Here is a 12,385-nt window from a genome sequence, read left to right on the forward strand (position 1 = left end):
AACAGGTTCCATGCTGACAGCAGAGAGCCTCATGTGGGGCTTCAACTCTGATCCAACTCGGATCATGACCTGAGCTGAAAGTTTACACTTAATTGACTCAACTACCCAGGCGCCCCAGGATGTTTTATTTATTTTTGAGAGTGCAAAAGTGGGGGAAGGGCAGAGAGAGGGATCTGAAGCAGGCTTTGCGCCAACAGCAGTGAGCCCGATGTGAGGCTTGAACTCATGAACTCATGAGATCATGACCTGAGCCGAAGTTGGATGCTCAACTGACTGAGCCGCCCAGGTGCCTCACTCTTCTATTGGTGTTTTAGTTGGTTCGATTTACATAGTAATAGCAAGTATAGATGAGAGTACTGTTGTCTATTGGTTGGAATGTAAATTGGTATACAATTGGAGAATAGTTTGGTATTATGTATCAAAAGCTTTAAAATTGTGCATATTTTGTGGTGCGGCAATACCACTTTTAGGAATTTATTATAAAGAAATAATCATACATGTGCTTAAAGATTTAGCTGTAAGGGTAGAAAATTCTGAAACTAAAGGAAACAAACTAATTGGAAACAGACATTTCTAAAGGTAGGAAAATGGTTAAAGCAGAGTCTGCATGTTGTTTACACAATGTATTTCATTGAATCTAAAATAATACCAATTGTAAGGTGCATCGTTATTTTATGAACCACTAAGGAAAACATGCTAATAAATATAGTTTAAGAAGTCATCGATGGTGGCTCAGTCGGTTAAGTTCCGATTTTGGCTCAGGTCATGATCTCACAGTTTGAGCCCTGCATCGGGCTCTCTGCTGTCAGCACAGAGCCCACTTAGGATCCTCTGTCTCCATCTCTCTCTGCCCCTTCCCCACTGTCTCTCTTCCTTTCTCTCAAAAGAAGTATTAAAAACAAATTTAAAAAAGCATCCTATATGAGAGAAGTAAAAGTATAAAAAAATACGTCTCAGAATTAATAAAATGATAATTAGTAAATATTTATTGAACATTTCCCATGAACCAGGAATGATACACAATAATAGCTTATGAATATATTTATTAGCATGGAAAATGTTAATCATATATTATTTAAAAATAAAATCACATTCATTTATTTACCCAACACCTACATGTTAAACATCTAAAGTGGGCCAAATGTAAAGTGTTAAATACTAGGGAATACAGTGAAAAGCCAAACTGAATGGCGCCTTGTTCCCATGAAGCTTCAACTATAAAGATCCTGTTTTTGTTACAAATAAAAGTAAAATGTTAAATACATTTATATGTTAATATAAAGGAAAAAGACTTGGAAGATACACATAAAAGTGTTGACAGTAGTGGTTGTTTCTGATTGATTAAACTTGGTTTCAGTTTTAGTTTTGCATAACTATTTTCTGACTTTTCTTCAGTGAACCTATTTCTTTTGTAGTAAAAATTGAAAATAGTTTTAAAATGTGAGGGGAATTTTTTATGATTTATATAGAAATGAATATATACATATGGGATATTATTTTAAGCTTCACTGTGAAGTTATGTATGCTCAAAAAAGAATTTAAGCTTATATTTCAATCATACTGTGTTTTGACTTAAAAAAGTACGGTGGTAAAAACTTTGACACAAACAAAAAGAAGCAAACAAATTGGAAGCAAACATTTCTAATGAACAATGTTGTAATGATTTTGAAAGAATTAGCTGTGCTTTGTGCCAGTAATTTCTTGTAGGTTTAATTTTAGGGTCAATAGCTTGTCAAAATATTTGCTTCCAAGAATTTGCTGAGTTAGTTCTTTGTTGATGATTTTAAGACTATGTACCATGACAGTCTTCACATAAAAGCTTACTTTTAGAATAATTTAATTTGTAGATTGTTGATTGCTGATGGCTCTCAACGGTGCTAATAGCCAAACAAAGATTAGGAGACTGGCTTAATTTAGTTAAATGGTTATGCTGAACATTTAAAGAGATGATGGGTCACTGGGTGGCTCAGTTGGTTAAGCCTGACTTGGGCTCAGGTCATGATCTTTTTTGGGTTCAAGCCCTGCATCGGGCTCTGTGCTGACAGCTCAGAGCCTGGAGTCTGCTTCCCATTCCGTGTCTCCCTCTCTCTCTCTCTGCCCCTCCCCTGCTTGTGCTCTGTCTCGCTCTTTCAAAAATAAATAAATAAACATTTAAAATTAAAAAAAAAATGAACAAAGAGAATATGATTGGTTTTTCTATCCCAAACTCAAACTGAATTTATTCTGTTAGAAAAAAAATCTGAAGGGATGTAATTAGTAAATGGTTTATTGATATAAAATGTTTAATGTTCCTGTTAATTGCAATAATTCTTTGTTTATAATACTTTTAAGTCTGCGATTTTTCCATAGGAAGAAAAGGAGTTAGGAGAGAAAAGAGCAGCTGAACTTACTTGCCTCACTGGACTCTTTATCCTTAGAAGAACCCAAGAAGTCATAAATAAGTATCTTCCACCTAAAATAGAGAATGTAGTCTTTTGCCGACCAGGAGCACTACAGATTGAGCTTTATCGAAAGCTGTTGAATTCTCAGGCTGTCAGATTCTGCCTTCAAGGGTTGTTAGGAAATAGTCCTCATCTAATATGTATAGGAGCTCTTAAAAAGCTGTGCAATCACCCCTGCCTTTTGTTCAACTCTATAAAGGTAAGTAGTATCTGAGACTGTGTCAGAGATGTGAGCTAAGGGTTCTGTGTCATGTGAGTCTAAGAGGGCAAATTGGGCCAACCCCAGGGGTTGCATTTGTGGGTTTTCGAGAAGCTCTGTAGCCTCTCCTATATGTTTCATCTGTACAGCTTATCTAGCTTCTATTTGTTCAGAACATGTCCATACATATAGGACTGAACAAGGGGTGAAATGGATGTGAGGCACTGCCTTCTAGAGTTTGCACCATGCCTTTTGGTATCTTGTCTAACTAATACTTTGCTGTGGTCCTCCTTCCTATTTTATATATATGTAGCCAATCAGTTTTGTTTGGTGCAAACAAATAGAAAATTTATCATTGAAAATAATTTCATTTTTTCCCATTATAAAAGTAATATATGATACCTATTGTATGAAATTTATAAAACTCAGAAAACCAGAAGAAAATTAAAGTCATATGATTAGACTGTGAATTGGTGTAACTGAAAGATAGTTGGCAATGTGTACCAAAGCTTTAAAACTGTATGTATTTTGTGGCCTAGCAACACTTTTAGGAATTTATTATAAAGAAATAAAGCTCTCTAGCCAGAAAAAAACCCCCATATTTCGATATTAATAATCTTAGCCAAAACTTATTAAGCATATAAATGTACCCAACACTAAATGTTTTTCTAGCATTATTTTGTTTATTCTTTACAGAATTGTGGAATAAGTATTGTTATTACCGTCCCCACTTTTTTTTTTTGTGAGGAAACAGGGACTCAAAGATACGTATATATAATCTAGTTCTAGAGAAACTTAATTTTAATGATGTTATGCTTATTATTTTAAAATCTACTTTTTTTCCACTAAATAAATTGAGAGCATTTTCCCAATTAGATACCTTCTCCAAGTATGATTTTTAATGATTATATAGTTGAACTAACCATTTGGATATTTAGTAAACATAAGGCAGTTTAGAGTATAGTGAGAGTTTTCTGTTTTGGAGTTAGAACTGGGTATCAGTTCCTATTCTACCGCTTACCAGTTCTTTAAGGGCAAATTTTTATTAAAAATTAAAAAAAAATTTTTTTAATTTTTCATGAGCTGGGGAGGGGAAGAGAGGGAGACAGAGAATCTGAAGCGGGCTTTGTGCTGTCAGTGCAAAGCTGGATGTGGGCCTCGAAGCCATGAACTGTGAGATCATGACCTGAGCCGAAGTCAGATGCTTAACTGACTGAGCCACCCAGGTGCCCCTTTAAGGGCAAATTTAACCATGGTCAAATTCCATCTGCGGGCCTTTATTTTTCTTATTTCCAAAGAAGAGACAATAATAACTTCCTATGAACATACTATTGCATCAAGTTCCTGTGGCAACTTGATGAAATAGCATGGAAACAACCTAGCAGAATGCCTGACCATAGAAATTACACAATAACTATGAAAACTCTATTATCCCCAGCTCATTCTTTTTTTTTTTTATTAATTTTTTTTTCAACGTTTTTTATTTTATTTTTTGGGACAGAGAGAGACAGAGCATGAACGGGGGAGGGGCAGAGAGAGAGGGAGACACAGAATCGGAAACAGGCTCCAGGCTCCGAGTCATCAGCCCAGAGCCTGACGTGGGGCTCGAACTCACGGACCGCGAGATCGTCACCTGGCTGAAGTCGGATGCTTAACTGACTGCGCCACCTAGGCGCCCCCCCAGCTCATTCTTAACACTGTTTTAGAACAGTTTTTATTCTTTTATTTTTTTCTTTAAACAGTAAAATCATAATTTACAAACAAAACGAAAGAAAACCCATGGATGCTGCATCACGCTTGAGGTCATTAGTTATATACTTGGAAAATGGAGTGTTCTACCAGAATTCTTCAAGTTTATCCTTCAGTGAGTTATATTTACATAGTTTATCATAGGAGAAGTCAGCTTTCTGTAACTCTGCAGTAAGCAGGATTATAACAATTTATTAATCAACTTTTTAAGAAACAGATTTTATATACAGTGATAAAAATTAAACCCTTTGGGCATGATGCCCAGCAAAAATAGAAGCCAAAAATTCTTCCTTAAAAGGTAGACTTTATCATAGCCCAGAATGCACCAGTTAACTAGTAATAGGCACAGGATACCACAAGCTTCAAAGAGAGTGCATAACTTACAATCTGAGTCTTGTTTGGTAAAGCCTTTCCTCTAACATCATAGCAAATGAGGATCAATAGAAAGTGGCTGAAATGAGCCTTCCACATGTATAAACAACCTTTAAGCAGAGTTTTTTTAATAAAGGTATTCCTGTTGAAACTAGGTTTTTTTCCCAAGTTCAGTCAAGGTGATGGGTTTCTTTTCAGGAAATGTGAATGGAATATAACCAAAAGAAGTGTAACTGATAACCAAAGGCTACAGAGAGTCAGAAGAGTGAATGCCATGATTGGCTGATATGAGAAGTCTAACTGGTAAACTCCCCTGTGAAGGAGGTGATTTATCAGGCTGTCACAGAATGAAGATATCTATTAGTTGATTCTTAATTAGGGGTATTACGCATTATAATCTGGAAAGCTTTTAAAACTCCATTTGTCCAGACCTCAACACCTATGGACTGATTCAGAAACTCTGAGAGTAGAACCCAAGTATGAGGATTTGGAAAAAGTGACTCCCCAAGTGATTCTGATTACATGTTCCTGGCTAAGAACTTGTGCCATAAGATCACCATTTCCCTCGTATTTTTATTTAATATTCACCAGACAACTTTATGCTAATGATTTGGCTTCCCTTGTGGTTTCATGTGACAGAATGTGTAGGCCACTTGGTTTAAATAGGCAAGTCTCCTTTGAAGGTCAATAAATTTATATTCTGACTTTGTTTCTTAATTTGATTAGTATGGCTCATTTGCCTAGAGCTTAAACTTACTCAGTTTCTGAACGTGAAAAGCTGTGGACTAGATCCTGGGTCTGTGGTCTTTTGATGACCTCTCCAAGGTATAGGCATCTTAGCAGACCTAAGCTGAAGCAGCCAGCAACCATCTCTTTCCCCTTGTATATTCCAGTGATATTAGTATCTTAGGTTTCCAGGTATTTTTAATCAAGCAACTTTACCCAACTATTATTATATTTTGGAAATAAGCCAAATGTACTTTGTGCCTAGCATCTTACACTACAGGATTCACTGCCTTTGTTTCTGGAATTATTAAAGAGGGAACACAACACCCATGAAAACATAGGGAAATATAATAAAGTATATAGTTGACTTCTCAATTAACTAAGGTCAAAGCTGAACTGTATTTTGTAACCATAAAAGTTAAGACTCAGTGCCCCCTTTGCCACCCAAAAAAGAGCTATAAATAATCAAATGGAATTTACATTGGGTCCTTAAGTATCTATAGGATTGGGATAATTGGACAGAAAAATGAGGAAGCATTCCAGGCAGGTGGAGTAGACTGAACAAAGTTTTAAAAACAGTGATAAATCTGGTAAATGTGGAACAAAGTGAGGAGACCAGCCAGTCTCAGAAATTTAACCTAAAAAGTGCTGTAGTTATTAATAAGTATATTTTTAGTTAAGTATTCACATGTCATCTAGGCACTTTTGGAAAAAGAATTTCAAAGGTGCTGATAATCACTTTGGAATAAAAGTATTCTAAAAACCATTGGTAATGTAAACAAAAATATAAGTAAGAATAAATTTCTGTTAACTTATGGCAGAATTATTCCTTCTTGTGGAAGAAATAGCTACGAGAAATTGCTCATAAGAGTGAGAAAACTCTTACGCTTGATTCTGAGTATAACCTGGGAGGTGCTGTGTGAAGCCCACAAATCAGGAAAGAGAAGTAATAGCAGAGGGAAGGAAAGAAGAGAAGAAAGGATGTATCAGTGATGAGAGATCTTAGGGTTTTGGAGAGAACAGTTGTATCACTGTACTGTAGTTTCCTCTCTTATTTCTCTGCTGTCCCTCCTCCCCTTCCCAAGGAACATGTGGGCAGTGATGCTGCCCTTGTAGGGTGAAGATTGCTTGCACTAGGAGACTGCATCGAATGGCTCTGTAATGAACTCAGTAGGATGCATGTTACCTTTTTCAAAAATGATCACATCGTAACCTGTAAAGATTTATGTAATAGTTAACTTGGTCTTTTCAGGTGGCTATTAATCTTCACTTCCCCCCCCCCATAATTTTAGCATTTCTTTCCCTCCCAGTTAACAAAATAAACATGAGCCAGTTAACAATGATCCTTTTGAATAGGGAAAAGAATGTAGCTCAACGTGGGATGAAAATGAAGAAAGGAGTCTATATGAAGGCTTGGTAAATGTGTTCCCTGCTGATTACAACCCTCTCATGTTTACCGAGGAAGAGTCAGGAAAACTCCAAGTGCTGTTGAAGCTCTTAGCCGTTATCCGTGAACTTCGTCCCACTGAAAAGTAAGAGATCAATTTAATAAACTTGCTTGTAAGTGCTCGTGGAATTTTGGTTTAGACTATAGCCTTACTTCCTCTTCTCCCTCCTTCTTTGGGATCATGGTCTTTATTTAAGAAAAACTGTATCTAAAGGTAGATACATATGTTTACAAAAACCTGGAGACATCTTTTGATATCTAACACCTACTAATTTATTCCTCTATCTCTTTCAGAATCCTTTCTTCTCTGTCGCTCAAATGTTGATACTTTAATTTTTAAGTTTATTTATTTATTTTGATGGAGACAGAGGGAGTACGAGTGGGGGAGAGGCAGAGAAAGAGGGAGAATCTCAAGCAAGCTCCACCCTGTCAGCTCGGAGCCCTTGTGCAGCTCGAAATCACAAAATTGAGACAATGACCTGAGCTAAAATCACGAGTTGGACACACAACCAACTGAGCCACTCAGACACCCCAAATGTCAATACTTCTTGGGGTTTCTCCGTAGCCTTCTTCTTACTCTAAACAGCCTTCCTTGGTTTCCTCTACTCTCCATTGTTGCAACTCTCACTCATACAGTCTTGATTCCAAGTTTCTATCTCTGGTCCATCTCTGCCTTCTCATTCCCACATCCTTATTTCTTACTGTTTAATGGGCATCTAAATCTCTCTTGATGTCATGTAAGACTTTAAGGTACAGATATCCCCAACAGCTTTATCCTTTAACTTGATCCTTTTTCATCATTCCTTGGCTTGATGAATGGCACCATGATTCATGCAGAAAATCTAGTCATTCTATAGACTCACTTTTCTTCTTCACTCACCCAACATTGTCAGTAACTAAATTCTAGATTGTTATCTCTTAATCTTGGAATATACCTCCTTTCTGGTAGCAAGATTTTTGTTTTGACTCTTGTAATTAATGATTTGGGTTATGATGGTCTCTCTCTCTTTTTTTTTTTTTTAATTTTTTTTTTTTAACATTTATTTATTTTTGAGACAGGGAGAGACAGAGCATGAACAGGGGAGGGTCAGAGAGAGGGAGACACAGAATATGAAGCAGGCTCCAGGCTCTGAACTGTCAGCACAGAGCCTGACGCAGGGCTAGAACTCATGGACCGCAAGATCATGACCTGAGCCGAAGTCGACCACCTAACTGACTGAGCCACCCAGGTGCCCCAATGATGGTCTCTTATAAACTACTTCCCTCTTTCAACCTCATCACATATCAACATTGCCCTAAATTATATTTCTAAACTACAAATGCGAACATATCACTGTCTTCCATAAAAGTCCTTCAAAGACTCCTAATTGTCTTCCAGGAATTTCTAAACTCTGTGTAGCACATTGGGCAAGGCTCTTCATGACTGGCTAATGCCTCCTTTTCCAGCCTCATTTGCCACCACTTCTTCACACTTAACATGTGGTTCAGTCATACCAAACATCTACCAGACCTGCCATCTGCTCTGCTTCTCACCCTCTGCTTTTACATGTTACAAGCTCTCATGCCTCCGCTGCCTTCACTTCTCATTCATCTGACCAGCTTTTTCTCTTCATTAAGACTCAGCTCCATTGCTTTCTCCTCTTGGAAGCCCCCAGCCTCAGATTGAGTTAGATGTCCCTCTTCTGTACTCCCTTTGTGTCCTGTACCTACCTCTCCTGGAGCTCTTCTCACATCGTATTAGTTCTCATTTTAGTTCTCTTATATATCAGTATTTGTAATGCAGGGACTGTGTCTTAATTATCTTTGTATCAAACTGTGTTTGTGAATTAAGGCAAAAATACATAGAAAAGATTGCAAAATAGTAATTACTTTTAATTGTCAAGGGATCTGGCATAACCTCTTTGGAGCATTTATAATATCATTTGACTTGTGCATATTTTTAGGTTTATTTTTCATAACAATGAAGGAATTAAAATAAGGAAACTTTCTATAAAGTATTTAATACAGTTTGATTAAAATGTTTTATAATATTTCATATGTACAAAAGAACATGTATAATATAGATGTGCAGATTGTGATCTAGTTCTTATGAGTATAAACTTTAACTCAGACTTAACTATTTGCTTTTTTTGTTGTTGTGTTACTGGATCCATTTTTTTTCTCTTCTCTGAGGAGGAAAGGATTGGTAGTTGTTATTGGACAAGGAATAGTGAATGAATAGTTTTAGAGGAAATGAGAAAAGATAGAAACTATGTATAGAAATTTATCCTTGAAATGCTGTAGGGGATTTTGTATGTCTTGTGGTGGGAAGAAAGGAATGATGAGGAAGGTAGAGTTGGAGGTAGAGTTGGGATAGGGTCATTTTGACTGCCTGAGGGTCTCTAAGAAAACTATACCCTACCTATTCTCTGAGAGAAGCAGCAGCACTTCTGCCAGTGGCAGAGGCTGGGTGTTCTGTTGCTTTCCATTATCTGAAAAGATTCTACTCCCCTCAGCCCCTACCTTGGCCTTTTTAAAATTGTGGTAAGGGGTGCCTGGGTGGCTCAGTTGTTAAGCGTCCTACTCTTGATCTCAGCTCAGGTCATGATCTCATGGTTTCTGAGAGAGCCTGCTTGGGATTCTCTCTTTCCCTCTCCTCTGCCCCTCCCCCGCTCACACTCATGTTCTCACTCTCGAAATAAATAAATAAACATTTAAATAAATTGTGGTAAGGCTCGCCTGGGTGGCTTAGTCGGTTAAGTATCTGACTTCAGCTCAGGTCATGATCTTCTGGTCCATGAGTTTGAGCCCCACGTTGGGCTCTGTGCTGTCATAACAGCTCAGAGCCTGGATCCTGCTTCAAATTCTGTGTCTCCCTCTCTCTCTGCCCCTTCCCCACTCATGCTCTCTCTCTCAAAACATTAAAAAAAATTTTTTTAATAAAAAAATTGTGGTAAAATACACATAACATAAATTTGCCATCTTAACTATTTTTAAAATATTTTTTATGTTTGTTTATTTGTTTTGAGAGTGAGAGAGAGAGAGCACAAGCAGGGGAGGGACAGAGAGAGATAAGAGAGAGAGAGAGAGAGAGAGAGAGAGAGAGAGAGAGAGAGAATCCCAAGCAGGCACCATGCTGTCAGCGCAGAGCCCAACATGGGGTTTGATCCCATGACCTGAGCCAAAATCAAGAGTCAGATGTTTAACCCACTGAGCCACCCAGGTGCCCCTCATCTTAACTGTTTCTAAGTGTATTGTTCAGTAGTGGTAGGTTCATTCACATTACTGTGCAGCCAATCTCCAGAACTCTTTTCATCTTGCAAAACTGAGACTGTAGCCAGTATATAACAACTCCCCAGGCTTGCCTCCCCCTCCGCTCCTGGGAACTACCCTTCTACTTTCTGTCTCTGTGAATTTGACTACTCAAGGTACCTCATAAAAGTGAAATCATATAGTATATTGTCTTTTTGTGACTTGCTTATTTTACTTAGCTTAATGTTCTCAAGCTTCATCCGTGTTGTAGCATGTGTTAGAATTTCTTTTTAAGGCTGAATAATATTCCATTGTATGTATTTTCCACATTTGTTTATCCATTCATCTGTTGACGATCACTTAGGTAGCTTCCACCTTTTGGCTATTGTGAATAATGCTGCTATGAACATGGGCGTACAAATATTCCTTCAATACCCTGCTTTCAGTTCTTTTGGATATATACCCAGAAGTGAAATTGTTGGCTCATTTGGGAATTCTTTTAAAAATTTTTTGAGGAATCACCATACTGTTTTTCTTTTCTTTTTTAAAGTTTATTTATTTTGAGAGAGAGAGGAAGAGAGAGAGTGTAAGCAGGGGAGAGGCAGAGAAAGAGGGAGACAGAGAATCCCAAGCAGGCTCTGCACTGTTAGCATGGAGCCCAGTGCGGGGCTCGAACTCACGAACTGTGAGATCATGACCTGAGCTGAGATCAATAGTTGGAGGCTTAACCGACTGAGCCACCCAGGTGCCCCCACACTGCTTTTCATAACATCTACACCATTTTACATTCCCACCAACAGTGCACAAGATTTCTTTTTTTTTTTTTAATTTTTTTAACGTTTATTTATTTTTGAGACAGAGAGAGACAGAGCATGAATGGGGGAGGGGCAGAGAGAGGGAGACACAGAATCTGAAACAGCCTCCAGGCTCCGAGCTGTCAGCACAAAGCCCGACGCGGGGCTCGAACTCACGGACCGCGAGATCATGACCTGAGCCGAAGTCGGACGCTCAACCGACCAAGCCACCCAGGTGCCCCTAGATTTCTAATTTCTCCAACATTCTCACCAACAATGTTATTTTCTGTTTTTTGATAATAGCCATGCTATTGGATGTGTAATGATATCTCATTGTGGTTTTGATTTGCATTTCCCTAATGATTAGTGATGTTGGGCACCTTTTCATATACTCGCTGGCCGTTTCTGTGTTTTCACTGGAGAAATGTTTATTCAAGTCCTTTGCCATTTTCTAATTGGGTTGTTTTTTAGGTGTTGAGTGATGGCCCTTTTTTTTTTTTTTTAATAAAAAACTGAGCGTAGAGGCCAGGCTTTCCAAGGCTGGGCTGCCTATGCACAAACCTTTAAAAAGTTGTAGTGTTTGGTTCCAGGAGTAGTATTACTGTCTTCACTGTGACTACTGTGTTACCATTGACTTGAACCAGATAGTTATATTTTAGGTCTTCTGGGAAGACATCTTCTAGCACATATGGTGTTTTTGAGTAGGTTAAGATGTGTTAGAACGGGGTGGAGGCATATCTGAGAACTCTTGTCCACCGGGTGACCCTTTTGTGGAATTTAAAAAAAAGAAACTTCAAAATTTAAAAACATTTATTTTCCCTCCTGGTTGTTGCATTTATGCACTAGGCTTCATGGCTTGGTGAGCAGACTTTATGCTGCATTCCAGCCCCTGTGCTTCTCTTTTTTGGAGACTCTCCTGCTGGGTACAGCTTGCATTGTACTATAGACCTGACGCCTTTTCTACACATTTTAGTTGCTTTAGGGGACAGTCTAGTGAACATAAAAATAATAGCGTGTTTCCAAGTGGTATGTACTTGTGTGTGTGGGGGGGGGTGGGGTGGAGCTGCTCGAGACCTCTAAAAGAGGCTTGTCTGAGAGTCCTAAAACAGTCACCTATCCCATCAATCTGCACCTAGACTTGTAAGGATTTGTTGGGGGAAAATATTAAGCCAGAGTTTTTTTTCCTTCTAGTGAAGTTAGATCAGACAAAACTATGTTTAGATAATATTATTCATCCCTATAAGGTTGCTAGGTGAACTGGGGGAGACCTCCAGGCCCTCCATCCAGCCTGTCCCAAAACATCACTGCAGTCTCTCAGTCTTGCCATAAGAAAAGAATTCAAGGACAGACAGAGTGGTTAAGTTGTGCTAGTGAAGAGTTTACTCAAGTGAGAGTACACTCTGGAGAGCGGGTGAACTCAAGGGAG

At 38.2% G+C, this 12,385-nt stretch overlaps 1 protein-coding gene across 9 annotated transcripts in view; it reads left to right on the plus strand.

Moving 5' to 3' along the window:
• Nucleotides 1-12,385, plus strand: part of RAD54B (RAD54 homolog B) — a 118,818-nt gene that overhangs the window by 68,652 nt on the left and 37,781 nt on the right. For all 9 annotated transcript variants that reach the window (XM_027064219.2, XM_015072171.3, XM_027064218.2 and 6 more), the window contains 2 exons: nt 2,350-2,640; nt 6,844-7,019. In XM_027064219.2, the coding sequence (XP_026920020.1) occupies nt 2,350-2,640; nt 6,844-7,019 (467 nt within the window). The remainder of the gene's footprint in view (nt 1-2,349; nt 2,641-6,843; nt 7,020-12,385) is intronic.

This window comes from Acinonyx jubatus, chromosome F2 (assembly GCF_027475565.1).
Source record: "Acinonyx jubatus isolate Ajub_Pintada_27869175 chromosome F2, VMU_Ajub_asm_v1.0, whole genome shotgun sequence".
In the NCBI taxonomy this organism is placed as follows: domain Eukaryota; kingdom Metazoa; phylum Chordata; class Mammalia; order Carnivora; family Felidae; genus Acinonyx; species Acinonyx jubatus.